Raw genomic sequence first — 21,237 nt, forward strand, 5'->3', positions numbered from 1 at the left:
ATCAGAAACTTTGGTATGAATGAAGTAAATAGAAATAATTTTAGAAAGGTGTGACCAAGAATGTTAGGTGAGGAGTAGCCAGTCTGAAAAGTGGTTTATATGGAAGTAAAAGGATCTAGACCTACTGGAATGTGTAGGAAATCTTGATAAAAGGACAGACACAAAGACTTTAGACCAGATAAGAATTCAGGCAGAAGGTACCCAAGAGACACATGTTGAGAGAGCTCAATTTATGGCGGTCCCCCATAAAGGGAAAAGCTGACATGTACAAGATAGTAATGAGAATTATTCTTGCAAAGTTGCTGTATTAAGAACTAACCTTAACACTTCAACTTTGCATGCAAGAATAATTATAAACAATAGTAATAGTCATTAGTAACAATACTAATACGTAGTTATGGTAGAGTTATGAGCTTATATTTATCCAAGATAGTTATCAGTGACATTGTGTTTTTCCTGTCTATATTCAGACAAGTCTCATACAATAGGGGGTTTGGTATGAGTCTCCAAGTCTATTGTCATGTATCATGCTATTTTTGATGTGCACAGTACTTCACATGGTAAGCTAATAGTTGTCTTATTCGTTATAGCATGGATAGAGCTAGCATGGGTAAGATCTTCGCCAGAGTCACGTTTGTTCCAACACTTGTCTTCAATGTCTTCATGGAAAAATTTTCCGCCAGACAGTGGTTTGATCGCATAGACAATCGTGTGATCTTGGGTGCCCTTCCCTTCAGAAATATGACAAAGCAGGTAAGCCTATTGGAGTTTTGCAACTAGTACATCTTGATATGCAAGTTTTGCCTTTTGCTGTGGAAAGTGTATGTGCTTAATATTATAAAATTCCTTTGCCCAATATTTATTAGGAAGAAGTATTTATTGTTGGGATCTTACTTCTTTTTTCAGTTAGTTGAGAAAGAAGGTGTCCGAGGTGTTATTTCTATGAATGAGGACTATGAGCTAAAGTTTCTTTCAAACATGGAAGAGGTAAGTTAGCCCTAATACAATATTTTTAATGTTAATTGCTAAATATTATATAAGTAACTTACCAAGTACTAATTACATAGCTATAGTTTCATCTAGTACAGCAGCTAAAATTTGAAATTTGTTGTAGTGATTCTTTTGTTTTGGTGTCAGAACTAGCCCGCCCACTTTCAGGTAAAAGAGAAACGACTCGGCAAAGAGCTTAGATTTGTTTCTGCCAGCTTACGACAAAGGGTGTGAGCTTTCATGTATTTTTGGAATTCATTACTTTGCTAGTTGACAGTTTGAGACAATTGGCTTACAATTGGTGAAGTATATTTGCTTTTTTGGTAGCCTTCAGCAATTTATACAGTGATAGGTTTTCTTAGAAGGCCGAATTTTTAACAATTTGACTTCTTTTTTATTGAGAATTATTTTTATTTTTTCAGTATTAAGACTTTTTTGGTAGGTGACTACTTTGACCATGTCTGATGCAAGTACTACTACATATGGTACTCATTATTGGAGCAAAGGCTGCAATAAGAGGTTGACTTCAGTGAAATATGACTCTCACACCGTTATCACGAATTGTAGGGGTCAAGTCTATTCTATAGAGTTGGAAAGTCTTAAATTCTCATCTACTAAATTCGAAAGGGACAGGAAGAAAGGCAACTGTTAGGTATGATAAAAAGACTCCAGTTAGTCAGGAATCTGCTAGGTCTTCTGGTAGTATTGATGCCTATTGTATCTTGTTTCTTTAGTGTCCCCTATTCCCAGTTCTCCAGCTGTACACACCACCTGATCCTTTACCTGGCTCCCATGCTTCTGACCCCAATGGTACTGCCAGCCTCAAGGACAAGATTCAATCAGAAGTGTGGGTTGATCATGGATTCTATGGCCCAATTTGGGGCTTTGGTTCAAACCCTTATGGACCAAGTAAGTAAAGTGAGTGCTAACAGTGCAAGTGAATGAGTTCTCCTAGGCAAAGGTCCATGGTACATTCCCCTAAAACTGGGAGACTGGGAGAAGTCATACCAGAGGCCTAAGGAAGGTCAGTGGGGTCTGCCCCACGGGTAGTCAGCCCCTCAGTTGCACCTGATGTCAGGTATCAGGGAGCAACAGACAGCCAGTGGAAAGGCATCTTTTCAGAGGTGTATCATCTTTCCTCTAGCTCAGGGGGATCTAGCCTTGAACAGTGGTGTTTCAGTGATGAGTCAAGGCCATTGAAAAGGCCTGCAATGGATGTATCCTGCACCCCTTATGTACCTTGCAAGGAAGTCAGGGACTCTGAGCCTTCCTACAGTTTGTGGAACAGCCCAGAGCATTTCTCAACAATGTTCAGATGAAGAGCATCAAGTTTTACTGCCCAAACATTCATCTTTCACTCCCAGACACAAGCACTAAGTGGCCTCTGTTGGTGCAGGAGTGTCTGAGCGCCCACTATTGCCTGAGCTTTCAGAAGCTCCTGAGCACCCAGTAGCACCCATATGTACAGAGACCATTCAGCACCCAATTGCCCAGTCTCCTTTTCTAAATTCTTGGCACCAGCTCCAGCTTTTTGACATCTGACTCCTGCTCCTTTAGTGTGGATTTGTCATTGCTCTCATTCAGCAGGAATTAGGTGACATTCCAGGCTTTTTGAAGGAGCCTACCCCTGCTGCTAAGTCTGTTATGGAGTTATCCTTAACCCCTTCTTTACCGGGTGGGTGAGCAGAATGTAAACATTGCGTTCGCTGCCGATCCGAATCTCTCGCTAGTGTCCCTTGTACAAGGGACACTGGTGGTTGGTGAGAAAACTATAGTCTTGAATAGTAATTCGGTCTTACAGAATGTTGGTATATCCACCTGGAACATGCACATAAAGTATTATCAAAATAGAACAGTAAATAAGCACGTAATAACAAAAAAAAAGAGCAACAACTAAAGCGAAAGCCCTGCCGATAAATATGGAAATCGCAAATTTTATAGTATATCTCTCAAAAATTGGGTGATGTCGTTTTCTAAGATTAGTTTCATCACAGAAAACAACTTTAGGGGTATCAGGGGTATCTAAACTAATTTTTCAAGTTTCTTGTCCTCAGAAAAAATCGCATTTTTGCTTTTTCTCTGGTTTGGTTTTTTATATATAAAGTTACTATAAGGCTTTATTTTTACCTTCATTTATCTGGTGTTCATATCTTTTATTTGTAAAATGTAATAAGTGAATAAATAAATAAATACAGTAAATGATGATGCAACTGGTTTTATACTTAGGTAGAAGCTATTACATGTTTACGCTTGTCTGGTTTTGTGATTTTTTGTTGAGACGCAGTTCATCTGTCACCTACACACTACTATAAGCAGTAATAATATTTTTTTGCGTTCATCATACGTCTGGCATCGTGTCATACTGTTATTTTGTTCCAAACTCTTCAAGCCGAAAATTACAGAATGATTGGAAGTCCCTATCTGAAAAGAGGAGTTTTGGTGGTACTTTTCGTACCACCTTTATGCACCCGCGGCGGTGTAGTAGACTTGAATGGTGGTACCCGCCTACCTCCAAACAAACTTTCGGTAATGAAGAGGTTAACACTAGTGTCATCTGTTGAGGAGGATTTGGATAAGGATTTAGATGAAGAGTTTCATCCTTTGGCATATGCAGCTCTTCTGCTTTTCCTGCTTCATAATTTTTCTGATTTTATTTTTCACCAGCAGCCCTGACCTCACCTGCATCCACTTTCCAGATGATAAGTCAACCTCTTGGGTCACCCAGGTTGCCCAAGATGGTGCTCTCTGTTTCAGCAAGAAAGGTGCTGAGCGAAGTAGAGAATTGGCTCTCAGACGAGGGAGCAAGGGAAGGGTTCATTCAATTACCCCCCTGTTATGCAGAAGATATTTATCTTATGCCACTGGAGAAGCTCCTTCCTTGGGTGCCACTGCCTCCTCCCAAGTGGACTTCTCTGGGCTCATTGACTCCTCGCGTGTATCTGCCTTTTTGTCGGTCAAAGTAATGTTTTCTTCAGCTGAACTGGATCATTGGCTTAGGAATATGTTCAAGGTGTTTGAAGTAGTCAGTTTTTTGGATTGGTTGGTGGGCTCCCTTGCACAAAAGATACAGGACCCACCCTTTTCTTTACTGTGGAGTTTGTCTCAGACTTACTCAATGTCCTTTCTAATGCTGATAAATGCATTAGAGATGGGTCTCTGGCATTGGCCTCTTTCTGTGCAATGGGTCTTTTGAAGAAGAGAGAACTTTGGTGTTCATATGCCACCAAAAGAGTCACTACAGTTCAGAAGTCTGTGCTTTTCTTCTTCTCTCTAGTTCATGAGTATTTGTTCCCACAGTCGACTGTTAATGAGACTGCATCAGAATTGCAAAAGAAGCTTACTCAGAACTTCTTGTCTAAGTCTTCAAGGCTGCCAAAGGAGCTTTCCCCCTTCAGCACCAAGTATCTATTTCACATAGGTAGACAGAGGTCTTCATCTAGGCCTCGAACAAATGTCCATTTTTTGTCCCGATCCATCAAGAAGTCCTCAGAGAAATCTTCCTCAAGGAAGGGAAGACCACATCCTTCGTGCCCCAGTAGGTACCAGGATCCTTCTCTTTTGAGAGAAGTGGAGTGAGAAAAGAGCAGAGCAGTGGATAGTGAAAGTTCTAAGAGAGGGCTACTCTGTCCCATTAAAGGAGAAACCTCCATTAGTCCATCATCTTGATTACCTATTCTGTAGACTCAGAGAGGTTTTCAGCCCTCTTGGAGGAAGTTTCCTCCCTCAAGAAGAGGGAAATAGTTAGTCAATGATGTGAGCTCGGAGGGTTTCTACAAGTGTCTCTTTGTATGAAACTGGCATTGGTAGCAATTGTGTGTACATTTGCAAATAAAAGAAAAAGTGTTTGACAGGGCTATGTAAATTTTGGAAGTAATGATTTCTCTGAGAATTGATACGTTTTCTTTTCAACACTAGTTTTTGCTTGGTTTCAGTCTGATTGTACATAAAACAATCAAATAAACAGACTTTATTATTAGGTGTGGTAACTTGTGAAATATTTGTTGTTGTGTAGGTTAACAAGATAATGGTAGTGGTGGTTTCATTTGGATTTAGTCAGTTAGTTGGTGCATTTTATTGTCTGTGTGTTAGGGAGGAGGGAAATTACCAAATGCTTATAGTTGTGTGGGGGTTAGGTAGGGAAAAGTAGTAGTAATGAAGTTGTTTTTGTTTCTTTTTTCATTTAAGATGTTCATATGAATGTCTGTGCCAAAGGTTAGGTAGTTTGTTATTATATTGCACTCAGTCTTTTAAAATGTAAATCCTATATAAAACTTCAAGCCCAAAAAAACTGTACATACATTGAAGGGTTACATTGTAATGCTAATGCACCTTACTAACACTTTTTATTTACCATTGTTTTTGGGTACAAACATTTTAACATAATCAAACCTTGCTGTAATTATATTGGAGTAAATTTCAGCTCTTATGCCACAGTGATTAGACTGGTTAGGAAAGACGAATTAGGGTATAGTACGTATTTGAAAAAAAAAATCTTTTGTACATATACTATTTGGTATTTTTGATAGATTTGGCCATTTTTTTTTAACTTATCAGCAATGCACAGTCTGTGTGCAAACATTTTATTTAAACTTAGGCTAGCCAAGCTTATGCTTGTTATGCTATATCAGCTTGGACTAGCTTAGACCAGGCTGTGTGTGAATAGCTCCATGAACTGGAGACTTGGAATTTGTAGTTTTTTCCCCTCCCAATAACTCATCTTCACTACATGATGCACTGTACTAGATTGCTTTGTTCAACCTTTCAGAGAACCTGCCTTCTCATGTAGAATGCAGAGTAGCTTTTATAGGCTTATTGTGGGGATAAAAGAGAGAAACCTCAGGAAAGCACCTCTAAAGATACAATAGGATGTCTTGCCATTACTAGAAATATTAAATACTATAGTGACAAATGTTATCCCTTTGGCTTTGCAGGAGTGGGCAGCTGTAGGTGTTAGCTTTCTTCAGCTGAGTACTACCGATATATTTGAAGCCCCTAGCATAGACAAACTTCAGCAGGGAGTTGATTTTATAAAAGAATTTGATGAGAAGGAAAATGGACATGTGTATGTTCACTGCAAGGCTGGAAGAACTAGGAGTGCTACTCTGGTTGCGTGTTATTTGATGGCTGTAAGTAAAGTTTTTCTGTTTATCATTTTGTGGAAGTGCAGTATTTAAGAATAAGCTCAACGTACCCATGGTACTTGATATTTTTAGGATTGTTGTACCTGAAATATATAATCATCCAGAGGCATGTCTTTCATAGTCTTCTATTTTGAGTTTTTGTGTGTATTAATACCATTGGGTGTGTCTACGAAAACAATGCCACAGTGATTAGAAATAACTTTTTAACATCCTGTTGGCTAAAAGATCTCATAACTATTTTGAAGTGAGTTTCTTAAATATTTATTTAAAAGGTTGTTTTGCTTTCATATTCACAGTACTAGTACATAATAGGTTTTTAGGACCTTGACTTTATTTGAGTTATCTTGTTTCCCTTGGGTTTCACTACAGAAAGAAAAAGGAGTGTAATATACATTGCTCTATTTCATATGATAAAAATTCAACATCAATCTGGTTCCAAAATCTGCAAAAAAAAAAGGAAAAAATATGGAAAATTTTACTTATAAAAACATTTGAGAAACGGTTGCTATTTTGATAAGCTTGTCTACCTGCATTATCCAGATGTCATTAAAATTTACTGTCATTTAATTAGCATGTCACATTAGTGTAATTTGAAACCTATTTTTTTTAAAGATTTAATGAAAGGGAAACTAATTTGAGAAGTATATTTAATTGATATCCCATGTATCTGAATATGACAGATTATTTTCATTAGCAAATCAGTTACACAGCTTTTCATTAGCAGTATAATTAAAACCCAGATTATACCAGGTTGTACTAGAAAATGGCTTACCACATCTTTGCTGGTCACTGGGCTGCTTATAATGTATTTGCTAGCAAGCAGAGTTGAATGACCTACCATCAGCTGTTGTCACGGGGCACATTCTCATGATATTTCTTCACAGAACTGGCCTATATGCCAAGTATGTCAGTTTTTGAAGGGTTGCCAACTCGTTTTCAGTTGTGTACAGATGGTATTAGTTGAATGAGACTGTAATCTGCCAAGTTACCATTTTCACAGAAATGTTTCTCTCTTCCTAGGAGAAACTTCTAATCTTTTGCTTATCCTTGTACTACAGTACAGAAGGTACCATTCTACTTTTCCTATGACATCCTATGACATTGCTGTGTAGTGCTATTTTCTCATTTACAATTTAGTACTATTGTATGGAGTCTTGTGATAGACAACTATTTTGTACACGTTTAATTACAGTTGAAAGCTAGAGGGGATACAGTATTCATGTATGCTACTGTATGCATTCTATTTCTTTCATTGACTTCATTTCTTTGTATATTTTATATGCACAGGATATGATCTCACCATGAAACGAGAATTATTAATTGACTAGATGTTAATTTAGTTAAGTATATCTTAGTTTTACCAGACCACTGAGCTGATTAACAGCTCTCCTAGGGCTGGCCCGAAGGATTAGATATTTTTACGTGGCTAGGAACCAATTGGTCACCTAGCAACGGGACCTACAGCTTATTGTGGGATCCGAACCACACTATATCGAGAAATGAACTTCTATCACCAGAAATAAATTTCTCTGATTCCGCGTTGGCCGAGCCGGGAATCGAACCTGAGACCACCGGATTGGCAGCCCAACTCGAAAACCACTCGGCCAGCGAGGAACTTGACTAGATGTTAAGTGATTCTTTTAACTTATCTGAAAGTTACTTCAGAACTTTAAAACAAGTATGAAGACTGGCCTGTTGTATATTCTTTATAATGAACAAAGGTCTTTCCTTGTTAACAGTGCTCTCCATCAAGTATTAATGCCATATGCAATATTGGAGTTCTAGAAGCTTACACTCTCCCATACTGACTCAAAACATTTTGCTTTATCTTTTAACTGCATAATAAACATTGACAATTTTTACTTTTTTTCTAAATTATCTTCTTATTCCCTCCTAGGAGCAATTCAAGTTACATAACAGTACTACGTACTCTTTCATCACCATAAGGGGGTTACTACACTTACTATGCGCACCTATGCCGTACTCTGTTTTTTTCCATCTGTCCATCCGCCTGTGGTGGTCGCGCATGGTAACACTGCGTCCCGGGCTTTAATTTAATAGTTACGCTATGTGGAAGTTTTAGGTAAATAAAGGATATCTTGGTGCACATTTGCAAAGGAAAAGTGTTTTAATAATTTACTGTATGCGAATTACACCATTAATATTCGAAATAGGATATTATTTAAAGCCTGGGATGCAGTGTTACCATGCGCAAACACCACTGGCGGATGGACAGATGGAAAAAAAACAGAGTATAGTGAGACACATTGCTTGTCATCTATTCCCTTTGGTCTCTGCCCGCATACCTGTCCAACGTCTGACTTTACTTTTTCTTCAGGTTTCACTTATATTGTATAATGTTCCTGCATGTATTCAAACCCTTGGTCGGCTGGAAGTTAATCCCATATGTAAAGACCTCAGTTTGTATGTTAGAAAAAATACAAATTACTCCTAAAATTTGTAATTTTAAGAACAAAATCTTCAGGCAAGCACCGTAGACAAGACTGTGTTCTTGGTAGGATTTATTCTCATTGGAGAAATGTGGTTAGCTAAGAAAAGACCAAAGGGAACAGGCAAAAGATAAATGGAAAAAAAATGGAGCATGTGGAGGCCCAAGTAACTGCAATAAACCTTTAGTAGTGTCTACAGTGTTCTACTAAGCACACTTTATGTGATATCACCTACTGAGACTGATGTTTGTTCAATACGCTTTTGTTAATCACTTTGTGCAGTTGTGTATGTTAAAATATTTGCTATTACCATACTCAAAGAACAAATGTTTTTTCAAGTATGAATATAAGGATTAACAAAAGATTTACTTCCTGCATACACTTTCTACACTAGTAACCCAATTGTTTAAATGTAAACTATTGGTATACCTCTGGTGTTGGTAAAGTACTTGTATCTGATACCAAAATATTGACAAGTTAAGTTTAGGACACTTCTCTCAGAATTGTGGATAAGTAAATGTTCGCTGTAATGAGATTTGATTTCTAATATGCTGATCTTGATAGAGTTGCAGTCACACACGCTTGGAAGTCTTTCATTCATTTCACTTTTGAGATCTGTAATTTTCATGTCCACATGTTTCCCAGAGTCTATCAGTATTTCTGTTCTAAAGGATATGTCTGTAATGATCCAAGGAAGTGAGGTCTTAATTAATTTCCTTCAGTTTTATGGGATTCTTTCATGTTTCCTTTGCCTCAAGTTTCATGGTAACAAAATGAATGCTATTAAAACAGGCCGTGTTTATAAGTGTTTTTTATCAGATCACAACTCTTTTATCTGGGGAGCTGTAATTAAATTGCATTTTTATACATTCAACTTACCTGTCAGATATATACTTAGCTTTAGACTCCGTCGTCTCGACAGAAATTCAAATTTCGCGCCACACGCTACAGGTAGGTCAGGTGATCTACCGTCCTGCCGCTGGGTGGCAGGAATAGGAACCATTCCCGTTTTTTTATCAGATTCTTTCTGTCGCCGGTACTGTCAATATTGTTGTTGGTACCTCGTGGCTGGAATTCTTTTTTCATCGCAATTGATCTTCTTGACCGACTTTTGGTGACGTACCTGGATCGTTGTATTGGCATACGCTATTGTGGACCGTTTCTTGAACTTGATTTTGGAATTTTCTAAGAATGTCTGACTCGAGTGTTGTTGTGAGGTGTGTGAATGAGGGCTGCAGGGTGAGAATGCCGAAAGCTTCGGTAGATCCTCACACTGTATGCAGGCGTTGTAGAAAGTATGAATGTTCTTTTTCTAACACCTGTAAGGAGTGCGAGAACCTGAGTGCAGAAGAATGGAAGAATCTTACTTCTTATATGAAGAAGCTAGAAAGGGATAGGCTGAGGAAAGCTTCCAAAAGCCAAAGTAGATCTAGGTCTAGCGAACTAGTTTCTAGTTTTCTAGCTTCTTCCCATGCATTAATTAATCCTTCTCCCCCTATTTCTGCCCTTTCACCCATTTTAAATCCTACAGATTCAGCAGCGGAAATTGCGGATCTGAAGGCTACCCTTCATAGAATGCAGGTTAAAATGGCGGCATTAGAAGGTAAGAGTGGTGATTTAACAGTGGACAGTGATGTGAGTGTCCCCAGTGTAGTGGAGGGGGCGTCTGATCGGCTCTACAACTCTTCCAAGTCTAGACCTCTTCCAAGCTCCCTGGCCCAGAGGAGAAGGAATGTCGAAAGCCGTACGAAGGTTGTAGAGGTTCCCCACCGGTCAGGCGTCCCTTCGGCAGGTTCTGTTACGCCCCAGACTGCCAGGGATCGCTGCAGGAAAAGCATCCTTCGCGAGTGTTTTTCGTCGTCAGAGTCGCCTTCACCTAGAAGAGGGTGGAAAGACACGAATCTTTCTCGCCCCTTGAAGAGGAGCTGGAAAGCTACGGCGCTTGACTCAAGTCCAGAACACTTTCCTGAAGAGGCTTCTTCAGTAAAAAAGAGAATCTTGTTGACTCCAAGTGCTGTAAGGGAATCTCAGACACCTTCCAGATCTCCCTCCCCTCGTTCCGACACGGACAGGGATGCGACTACTGCTCAGATCCTACAAAAAGTGCAGGAACAGATCTCCTCATTGGTTGGAGTTCTTTCCAAGAAACCTCGTAGGAAAGATAACTCCCTTCCTATAAAGAGGTCCGCGGTGCGCTCAGAGGTACCTCCCGCGAAACGAGAGGTTCCTAAGATTGTTCCATCTTCTCCCAAGCAACGAGCTCCTATAGATGAGTGGTTTTCTTCAGACCCGGAAGAACCATCTTGGCGAGAAGCGCCAGTTAGGACAGAAGCCCTTTCCAGGCAACGAGAACTTTCCGGTAGAAAGGAGAGAATGTCCAGGAACGAAGAAGTAGACGAACTGAAGGACCGTTACATGGATTTTTCCGAGCAAGAGGCACCTTCCAAAGGTGAGGAGCCTATTAGGCGCTCGGAAATGGTCAGACGCACGGAATCTTCTATGGTAACAGAACGTACCAAAGAGTTTCCTTCCAAGCGCTCGGAATATCGCGGACGTTCCGAACTCTCCTTACCCGTGGAAGAACTTTCCATAAGACGCGCGGAACTATCCAGGCGCGCGGAACTATCCAGGCGCGTGGAATCTTCCAGGCGAGTGGAACATTCCGAATGTTCCAAACTTTCCAGGCGCGCGGAACCTTCCGCACAGGCGGAACCTTCCAGACGCACGAAAGCTTCCAGACATGATTCGCCTCCCAGGCGCTCGGAACTTTCCCAGCATTCCACTCAAGCGGAAGTTTCCAAGCGCTCGGATCCTTCCGAGCAAGCGGGAACTTCAAAGCGCGGATCGCCTTCAAGACACTTGGGACTTTCCAAACGGGAATCTTTTTCCGGAAGAGTGGAACAGTCCAAACAAGTGGAACTTTCCAGACGAGAGGAATTTTCCTTACAAGAGGAACTCTCCGAGCATGAAGAGCTTTCTTCAAAAGCGGAACGTTCCAGACATGCGGAACCTTCCAGGCTAGAATCGCCTTCCAAGAGTTCTTCTCCTCGAAAGCGATCTTCCTCTTTGGGACTTCAGAAGGAAAGATCGGTGATATCATGTAAGAGAATAGAAAGGACTTCCAGCTCTCTTACAAAAGAACGTAGAGTCTTTTTCCGCCAGTCCTTCCCCGAATAGAGGCTCTCCTAATTCAGAATATGTGCGACCTACGGAGTGTTTGTCCGGTAAAGGACGTTCTCCTTCAGCTGGGCTCGAGCTAGAGGATATCTCGGAAGACGAAGCCCCAGCTAATGAAGGACTGTCTAATTATAAGACTTTATCCGCACTTCTGCTCCAGGAATACGGAGAATCGCTGAGCCCTGCCGCTCCGCCTTCGCCTCGGTCTCTCTATTCGAGCAATAAGCCATATAAGTCCTCTGCCTTCTTGAAAATGAAACCGGACATTTCAATGAAGAAGGCTCTCCAATCTGTCGGTTCTTGGATGAATTCCAAGAAAGAACTAGGAAAGACTGTCTTCTGTATGTCTCCCTCCAGACTGACAGGTAGAAGAGGCATTTGGTACGAAACAGGAGAGAATATGGGCCTATCTCTTCTTGCTTCTGCAGAGTCGGATTTCTCGAGTCTGGTAGAATTCTTAAGTGGAGGACAAGCCTTATCCTCTGCACGATCTACTTGGAGCATGTCTGATTTGGATCATCTCCTCAAGGGACTCTTCCACGTGCTGGAGGTTTTTAATTTTTTTAGACTGGGTCCTTGGGGTAACATTTCTAAGAAGTCTCAAGAATCAGAAAAGTCTTAGCCCGGAAGTGCTTCATAGCATTCTGGCCTGTATTGATAAGGTGGTCCAGGATGGTTCTGGAGAAGTATCTTCCCTCTTTGGAGCAGGGATACTAAAAAAGAGAGCGGTTTTTGGTTCTTTTCTGACCAAGGCTGTTTCTCCTTCTCAGAGAACTGCCTTGCTGTTCGCTCCTTTATCTGAACATCTGTTCCCTTCTCAGTTAGTGAAGGAAATATCACACTCACTTACTGAGAAGGCGACGCAAAACCTTTTTGTCCAATCGGCAAAGAAGAACAGAACAGTTACGACAGCTGCTAAAAAAGTCTCACTTCCGTATCAACAGCCCTTTCGTGGAGGTCCCAAGACACGACCCCCCTTCAAAAGGAAGACTTCCGACAAGCGAGGAAGATCATCCTTCCGTTCCTTTAAGAAGGGAAAATAGCATGCAGAACCTCCAAACACTAGTGGGCGCCAGGCTACTGGAATACTCGGAAGCCTGGGCAAAGAGAGGAGCCGACCCTTGGTCGATGTCGGTTCTGAGAAAGGGATATCGCATCCCCTTCAGGGACAGACCTCCCCTGACGTCAACTCCTCTCGAACTGTCAGCTCGTTACAAGGACCCTGTGCTGAGAAACACGCTCCTTCAGATGGTAGAGGAAATGTGGAACAAGGGAGCCATCGAGCTGGTGCTAGATCCACACTCTCCGGGATTTTACAACCGCCTTTTTCTAGTCCCGAAGGCTTCCGGAGGGTGGAGACCGGTTCTGGATGTAAGTGCTCTGAACCAATTTGTAGAAAAAGAGAAGTTCCGTATGGAGACTTCTGCATCGGTGATGTCGTCCCTTCGTCCAGGAGATTGGATGGTCTCCCTGGACTTAAAGACGCCTACTTTCATGTTCCCATTCATCCCTCGTCAAAGAAGTACCTTCGTTTCATAATGAAGGGGAAGATTTTTCAGTTCAGGGCCTTGTGTTTCAGCCTATCCACAGCTCCTCAGGTTTTTACGAACCTAATGAAGAATGTAGCGAAGTGGCTTCATTTAAAGGGAATAAAAATCTCCCTTTACTTAGACGACTGGCTAATCAGGGCCAGATCAGAAACTCAGTGTTTGGAGGACCTAAAAACGACCTTAGACATGATTCGATCTCTAGGATTACTTGTGAACCTCGAGAAGTCTCAGATGATCCCCAGCCAGAACCTGGTTTATCTGGGGATTCAGATGGATTCTCGGGGTTTTCGAGTTTTTCCTTCGCAGGAAAGACTCATACGAGGCTTTATGAAAGTCTCAAACTTCTTAGGGAGAGAACAAAGTTCAGCGAGGGAATGGTTGAGCCTTCTAGGAACTCTTTCCTCGCTGGAACAGTTCTTCCCCTTAGGGAGACTTCATATTCGCCCCCTGCAGTTCTTCTTAAAGAAAGTATGGAACTGGAAGACAGGACAACTTTCGGACTCGTTCCAGATACCTCTCGAGGTAAAGAATCACTTGAGATGGTGGTTAGCCCCTCTCAAAAAGAACGAGGGAGTGTCCTTATCCGTGCTGAACCCAAGCCAAGTGTTGTATTCAGACGCTTCGGAAACGGGATGGGGTGCGACGCTAGGAACAAGAGAAGTGTCAGGCACCTGGACGAACGAGCAGATGTCATGGCACATCAACTGCAAAGAATTGATAGCCATACACCTTGCCCTCAAGTACTTCGAATCAATAGTCAGAGACGGGGTGGTCCAGGTCAACTCGAACAACACCACCGCTCTGGCATACATTCGAAAGCAAGGCGGGACTCATTCGTTTTCCCTCTTCGAACTGGCGAGGGATCACTTAGTTTGGGCAAAGGAGAGAAACATCATCCTCCTCACGAGATTTGTCCAAGGAGAGAGGAACGTGAGAGCAGACAGACTGAGCAGGAGGAACCAGGTCCTTCCCACAGAGTGGACCCTCCACTCAGAGGTCTGTCGACATCTTTGGGCTCTATGGGGGAGACCTCACATAGACCTGTTTGCCACGTTCCTCTCCAAAAGGATAGACATCTTCTGCTCTTCAGTAGAAGATCCGAGAGCATTCGCTGTCGACGCCCTTCTACTAGATTGGTCGGGCCTCGATACATACGCCTTTCCCCCATTCAAAATTCTGGGCGAAGTAATCAGAACAAAATTCGTGGCCTCAAAGGGGATGCGGATGACTCTAATAGCCCCATATTGGCCAGCTCAAGATTGGTTCACAGAGGTACTGGAATGGACGGTGGACTTCCCCAGATCTCTTCCAAACAGAGCAGATCTGCTCAGACAACCCCACTTCGAGAGGTATCATCAAAACCTCCCCGCTCTCGCTCTGACTGCCTTTCGACTATCGAAAGACTCGTCAGAGCGAGAGGCTTTTCTCAAAAAGCTGCAAAGGCTATCGCTAGAGCCCGTAGACCGTCAACTATACGGGTCTATCAATCGAAGTGGGAAGTCTTTAGGAGATATTGTAAATCGAAGAAGCTGTCCTCCTCCAATACCTCTGTGAACAACATTGCAGATTTCCTTCTTTTCTTGAGGGAGGAATCGCGTCTTTCCGTATCCACTATAAAAGGGTACAGGAGTATGCTTTCAGCTGTTTTCAGGAACAGAGGCCTAGAAATAGCTGATAATAAGGATCTTCATGATCTGATCCGGTCATTCGAGACTTCAAAAATCAATACTCCTAGAACCCCGAGCTGGAATCTGGACGTAGTCCTAAAATTTCTAACCTCGAAGCGGTTCGAACCTCCACACCTTGCCTCCTTCAGAGACATTACGAGAAAATGTTTATTCCTGTTGTCTCTCGCTACAGCCAAAAGAACGAGCGAGATACACGCTCTTGATTCTAGGGTTGGTTTTAAAGGAGAGGCTGCCATTTGTTCGTTCCAGACTTTATTTCTGGCGAAAATGAAAATCCTTCAAAGCCCTGGCCCAGGAGCTTTGAAGTAAAGGGCCTGTCGAACCTAGTAAGAGCCCTTAAATTTTACCTGAGTAAAAAGAAGCAGTTGGGAGGTTGTCAACAGGGTCTATGGTGTTCTGTGAAAGATCCTAAAAGACCCATGTCTAAGAACGCCTTAGGCTATGGCGTCACCAAATCCGTCGCGGCGCGTCGCGTGCGTGCAACACGGCTATCCGTCTACAAGCGTCTCCGTCTTCTGCGCGTGTGGCCCAACCAGACACACGAGTGACGGTTATAAGACGGACAATTCAAACTTTAGCAGTAGTTGCCGTTATGAAGGGAGCGCGCGAGGTTTTCCTCTGACTCGGTGCTGTCAAGCAAATTAGAGGGGTTGAACAGTAGGAAAATCTGGACGTATGACATAAATTTAGAAGAGGAAAGAGTGGAGAATATGCAAAACTCTTTCATAAGTTACGATAGCGTCCAGACAAGTTTTTTTTTTTTTTATTGTCGGATAACGCCGAAAACCTTTGACTTAATTCACGAGGGCATTATATCTTGAATATCAAAATTTGATACCAATTACAGAAGATCCGTATCAAAGTAAGAAACTTGTAGTAACTCTGAGGGAAGGATTACTGATTTCGAAATTTGTAAAGTTGCACTTTATTTTATTTAATACAAAAATTAAGATACGTAGAATTGTGTGTGAACTGAACACTTTGATACAGGAACTTCTGAAACAAAGATATTTATATAAATGTATCCATTAGAATATAATAAAAAAATACTATAATCCTTTATCATAACCACAAATCATCACATTTGATTATAACTCAAAGTTGGGCAGGTGGTTCAAATGCAGGTTGTTGTAGGTCTACCACAATTTCTTCCTTCAAGCGGACCCAAAACAAAATGTTTTGTTCCTCGTGCGTCTAGTCCGGTAACGCACCTGACGCCACGCACGCTCATGCGCCGTGTGGGGCCACTCGTGTTTGAACTATGACAGTTGATCTAAACGCGAAAAACGCGTGGCCGTGTTGGACGCACGTGACGCGCCGCGACGGATTCGGTGGGGCCTTAGCCTTAGCCTTCTTTGTAAGAAGTGTAATTACTGAGGCTCACAATGATTGCCCAGATGACTCCTTCAAACTTCTTAGAGTTAAAGCTCAGGAAGTTCGAGCGGTTGCTACTTCTCTAGCCTTTCAAAGGAATATGTCGTTGAAGAATATTCTCGAAGCGACATATTGGAGATGCAATTCAGTTTTTGCGTCTCATTACCTGAAGGATGTCAGGGTAACTTATGAGAAGTGCTTCTCTCTCGGTCCGTTTGTGTCAGCGGATACGGTGCTGGGACTTGGAGCAAAAACTGATCCTTAATTATTGTGTATGTACGTAAACCCTATAGTTAGAGATGTTCTTGGTTTTTGACTGTCAAAGGTACTAGGCGTCGCACAGGCGACCGTTGCTTTTTGTCAGAAGGAACTGAGGAATATCCGACAAATAAGGGTGTACAAAATTTTTTTTTGGTACTGGTGTGTGTGTGTATATGGTGGTGTTGAGTTTTTGGGTTGTTGTCAGGAGTTGGGGATACTCCTTACAATCTTTAGAACTAACACAGGTGTTAGGATCAGTTGGTCGGGATGTATGTTTTTGCTCCTCGTATATGCTTTTAAAGCAGGTTTATTGTCATATTAGTGGATTAGCACCCATTGACAAAGGCCATTTAGGCTCTGCCGAGTAAGTGGATAAGACCCCATTGGCAGACCCACAAGATCTCTTAGCCATAGATCACTATCTCGCTGAGGCTCTTGAAGCGAAGCAGAGTCCTGGGCAGTAGCCACGAAGTCTTCCGCTTAATCAGGTAGGAACCAAGGTTTATTTGTACCTACAACATATGTTGTTTACCTGTCTATTTCAGTATTTAGCTGTCTCTTACCCACCACCGAGGGTGCCAATCAGCTAAGTATATATCTGACAGGTAAGTTGAATGTATAAAAATGATATTGTTATGATACAATAAAGTTTTATACATACTTACCTGCAGATATATACGATTAATGGCCCACCCAGCCTCCCCGCAGGAGACAGGTGGTAGAGAGAAAGAATCTGATAGAAAACGGGAATGGTTCCTATTCCTGCCACCCAGCGGCAGGACAGTAGATCACCTGACCTACCTGTAGCGTGTGGCGCGAAATTTGAATTTCTGTCGGGACGACGGAGTCTAAAGCTAAGTATATATCTGCAGGTAAGTATGTATAAAACTTTATTATATCATAATAATATCATTTTGTTTCTTAGATGTTGTTCCTCCACTGGTGTGATAATACTATATGTATAGTATTTGAACTGAGCAAAATTTTCTATATAATGGCAACTTTTTTCTTAAATATTTTGAATTACCATTTTAAGTAGCTGGTAGTTGGTTTGTAAGGGAAAATGTTGAGTATGTTATGACAAATCACTGTATGATTATTAGAAATTCCACCTGCATGAATTACAATTGGTGTGATGTTTGTATTGGGTGTATAATGGCATGGAGCAGTTTTATTTATGTGCCAAGTGTGAGATATACTGTAATGTATATTTTATGGATCATTTTATTTCAATTTTGCAGAAGAATCTGTGGACCCCTGAAACTGCTGTTGAACATATAAAGGCATCTCGACCTCACATCTGGTTGGGACCTAAACAGCATGAAGCTCTGCATCTTTTTCACAGAAGATTGCAGCAGTGATATTATGTAAGCCTACTGTTTATGTACATAGCTTTTATTTAAAGATAGGTAATGTATTTTGTTATTTTTTTAATCTTACAAAGGTATTGTGCTGTATTGATGTATAAGCTTTAACTTTTCAATAAATTTTTAATAAATGAATTTAATTTTTCAATTTCCCACTACAGTTACTTAATGAAAATTAGTAATGCACAGCATATATATACTATGTAAAACAGAAGAATTGGCGGGTTGTATGGAAGCTTTTAACATTTTATATTAATTTTATTTTTAAGTAATATATAGTGCAGAATGTAGTTACCAAAACCTCAAAGATAGTTAGCAAGATAACAGAAATAGGTGTCCAGTGATCCAAAATAGTTGTGATTATATTTTGGTGAAAGTGTTATACACTTTTGCAAAATGGCTGTCTATACATGTACCATATTGGTCTCGTATGGAAGCCTAGTCAAGTAATTAATAGGCTTCTCCATTTAAATCATACCCTTTAAAATTTAATATGAAGCTCAGGGATGCATCCTCAAACATTTTGCTGTAATTTTGTGTTGTTTCATTCTTTGCTTTGATTTTTAACTAGGTACAGTAGTACCTCGAGATACGAAATTAATCCGTTCTGAGGCGCCCTTCGTATCTTGGACCACATTTTACATGTAAAATGGCTAATCCGTTCCAAGCCCTCCAAAAACACCCCAGTAAATTATATTTTGTTCATGAAACTTACCTGTCAGATATATATATAGCTGTATTTCTGACGTCCGACAGAATTTCAAAACTCGCGGCACACGTAGTGGGGCGGCCAGGTGGTAGTACCCATTCCCGCCGCTGGGAGGCGGATATCAGGAACCATTCCCATTTTCTATTCATATTTTTTCTGTCGCCGGTGCTGCAAACAACTGTTTACAGTACCTCCGTCTAGGATTTTTGATTTATCTCGCTTAATATTATCTGGATTGACTTTTGGTATCGACTTCTGGATTGTTGGATTGGCACGCGTAATAGTGGATTGGTTTTTTATTTTGGATTGGCTTTTCTGTGTACATGATGTCGGGATCAAGTACTGGAAGTTTCAGAGTGTGTGTGAGGAGTGAATGTAAGGTGAGGCTTCTTAAACCTTCAGTTGATCCTCACACAGTTTGTATGGATTGCAGGGGGCATGTTTGCTTGGTTGATGATCGGTGCAATGAATGCAAGGATTTGGATGATGATAAATGGAAGATGTATGAGACCTATCGACGTAAATTGGAGCGCGATAGAGTCAGGAGGTCTTCCTCCAAGGGCAGTTCTACGAAAGGTAAGGAAAGTAACATTTCTCCTCCTCTAACACCAGTAGATTTTGCTCAACCTAATCCTGTTTTGTTGCCTTCGGGCCCCAGTGCTGTGTCTGGAGAAGGTAACACCCTTTCTCTGATTCTTGAGTCTATTCGCGCTCTCGAATCGAAAGTTTTGGCCCTAGAAACTGGCCCTGTGAAAGTTTGTGTTAGTGCCCCTAGTGTTGTGGAGGGGGCGTCAGATCGGCCCCATAATGCCTCTAGGCCTAGACCTCTATCGGACTCCCAGGACTCAGGGAGTGGGTATGTCGAAAGCCGCAAGAGGGTTACGGGGGCTCCCCACCGATCTGGCGTCCCTTCGGCAGGCCTTGTTGCTAAATCCCAGGCTGCCAAGGAGCGCGCACGAGCGCGTGTCCTGAAGGATTGCTTTTCGTCCTCCGAAGCGTCCTCCCCGCGCAAGGGGTGGAGCGCTCGGAGAGACTCGCGTCCGTTGAAAAGGACCTTTCGCTTTGAGGACGCTTCACGTCCTATGTCTCCGCTTTCGTCAGAGGATGCTTATGACGCCTTTCCTCCTCAGAAGAGAGGGAGGGTTTCTACCGACGAGGACGTTGGTTTCCACGCACAGGCGTGTTCACCTGAGAGGCAGATAGCTGTACCTGCTAGAAGGAAGGAGGCGTCCCCTCGCCCCTCGCCTTCTCGCAGGCCTCAGGGGGGGGTCCTGCACCCCTTCTTCTGATCATTCGTCACCTACGAAGGATATCCTAGTGTCCCTTCAGGACCAGATTACGTCGCTGATGGCTCAGAGGACTCGCCCAGCAGCAGTCGAGCCTAAGCGTAGGAAGGACGTTCGGCTGCCCGTCAAGAGGACGAAGCGGTCTCATTCTCTCTCGCTGCGTCTATCTCTCCTCCTCCGGATCGTCACCGTTCTCGTTCTCCGAGTAGATCTTTCGCTCTCTCAGTAGAGGACGCTCGCCAGGACGCTCGGCGTTCGAAGCAGGACGCTTTGCGCTCTCGGCAGGGAGCTGTTGAGGACGCTCGGCAGGACGCTCGGCGTTCTAAGCAGGACGCTTTGCGCTCTCGGCAAGGCGCTGTTGAGGACGCTCGGCAGGACGCTCGGCGTTCGAAGCAGGACGCTTTGAGTTATCGACAGGACGCCTTTGAGGACGCTCGCCGTTCGAAGCAGGACGCTTTTCGAGCGAGGCAGGACGCTTTTGAGGACGCTCAGCAGGACGCTTGCTTGGCTAAGCAGGACGCTTTTGGCGCCTCTCGTCAGGAAGCTCGCGCTTCCTCTCGTAGGGACGTGTCTGTTAAGACAGTTCCCGTTGCTTCTAAGGACGCTCCTCTTTCACAAGATGTCCGTCCTTCTAAGGATCGTCGTAAGGGCGATTCCGTACCTGTAGCGGGTACTTCCAACCAACGGAAGTCATTGTTCAGGATTGAGACTGCTGGACGTACGCTCTCTCCTGATGGACGTTCTCCAGTTCCTCTTAGGGAGGAAGGGGAACTTAGTAGTCCAGGGAGTTCCGTCGAAGAAGAACCTCCGGTAGCTTCAGCTGTCTCGGACTATAAGGTTCTTGTCAGGCTGTTACGTTCATCCTTCGGGGAGAAGTTCCAGCCGGCAGCCCCTAGGTCTCCTCCCTCTCAACTTTTGTCTTCCAAGACCGTTAAGACCCCTGAGTTCGTCGAGATGAAGACATCGCTGTCGACCAAGAGGGCTTTTAAGAAGCTTCAAGATTTTATGTCTCGAAGGAAGGATCAGGGCAAGACCACTTTCGCCCTTCCTCCTCTAGACTCGACGGAAAGGAGGAATTTGGTATGAAACCAAGGAGGACGTGGGAGTAAAGGTTCCTTCGTCCGCTCTGGGTGACTTCTCCAGTTTAGTGGACGCTCAGAGGAGGTCTCTCTTATCGTCTGCTAAGGTGTCCTGGACTCCTGTGGAGACGGACCACCACTTGAAGGGACTGCTTCGCACCTTAA

General features: G+C 42.6%; 1 protein-coding gene across 1 annotated transcript; it reads left to right on the top strand.

The window, feature by feature from the left end:
- The first annotated feature begins 321 nt into the window (after positions 1-321).
- Positions 322-18,133, top strand: LOC135197015 (phosphatidylglycerophosphatase and protein-tyrosine phosphatase 1-like). The gene is made up of 4 exons (XM_064223919.1): positions 322-753; positions 907-987; positions 5,922-6,116; positions 17,873-18,133. Exons 1-4 carry the CDS (start codon positions 592-594, stop codon positions 17,990-17,992), a joined length of 558 nt encoding a protein of 185 aa, XP_064079989.1. The 5' UTR covers positions 322-591; the 3' UTR covers positions 17,993-18,133.
- The last annotated feature ends 3,104 nt before the right edge of the window (positions 18,134-21,237 follow it).

This window comes from Macrobrachium nipponense, chromosome 18 (assembly GCF_015104395.2).
Source record: "Macrobrachium nipponense isolate FS-2020 chromosome 18, ASM1510439v2, whole genome shotgun sequence".
NCBI lineage: Eukaryota > Metazoa > Arthropoda > Malacostraca > Decapoda > Palaemonidae > Macrobrachium > Macrobrachium nipponense.

Excerpts from the sequence above, each read along its gene's own strand:
- LOC135197015 (XM_064223919.1), top strand. The coding sequence starts at position 592 with ATGGATAGAGCTAGCATGGGTAAGATCTTCGCCAGAGTCACGTTTGTT. Across the intron at positions 754-906 it reads TCAGAAATATGACAAAGCAG|TTAGTTGAGAAAGAAGGTGT; the intron begins GTAAGCCTATTG and ends TTCTTTTTTCAG. Across the intron at positions 6,117-17,872 it reads TTGCGTGTTATTTGATGGCT|AAGAATCTGTGGACCCCTGA; the intron begins GTAAGTAAAGTT and ends TCAATTTTGCAG.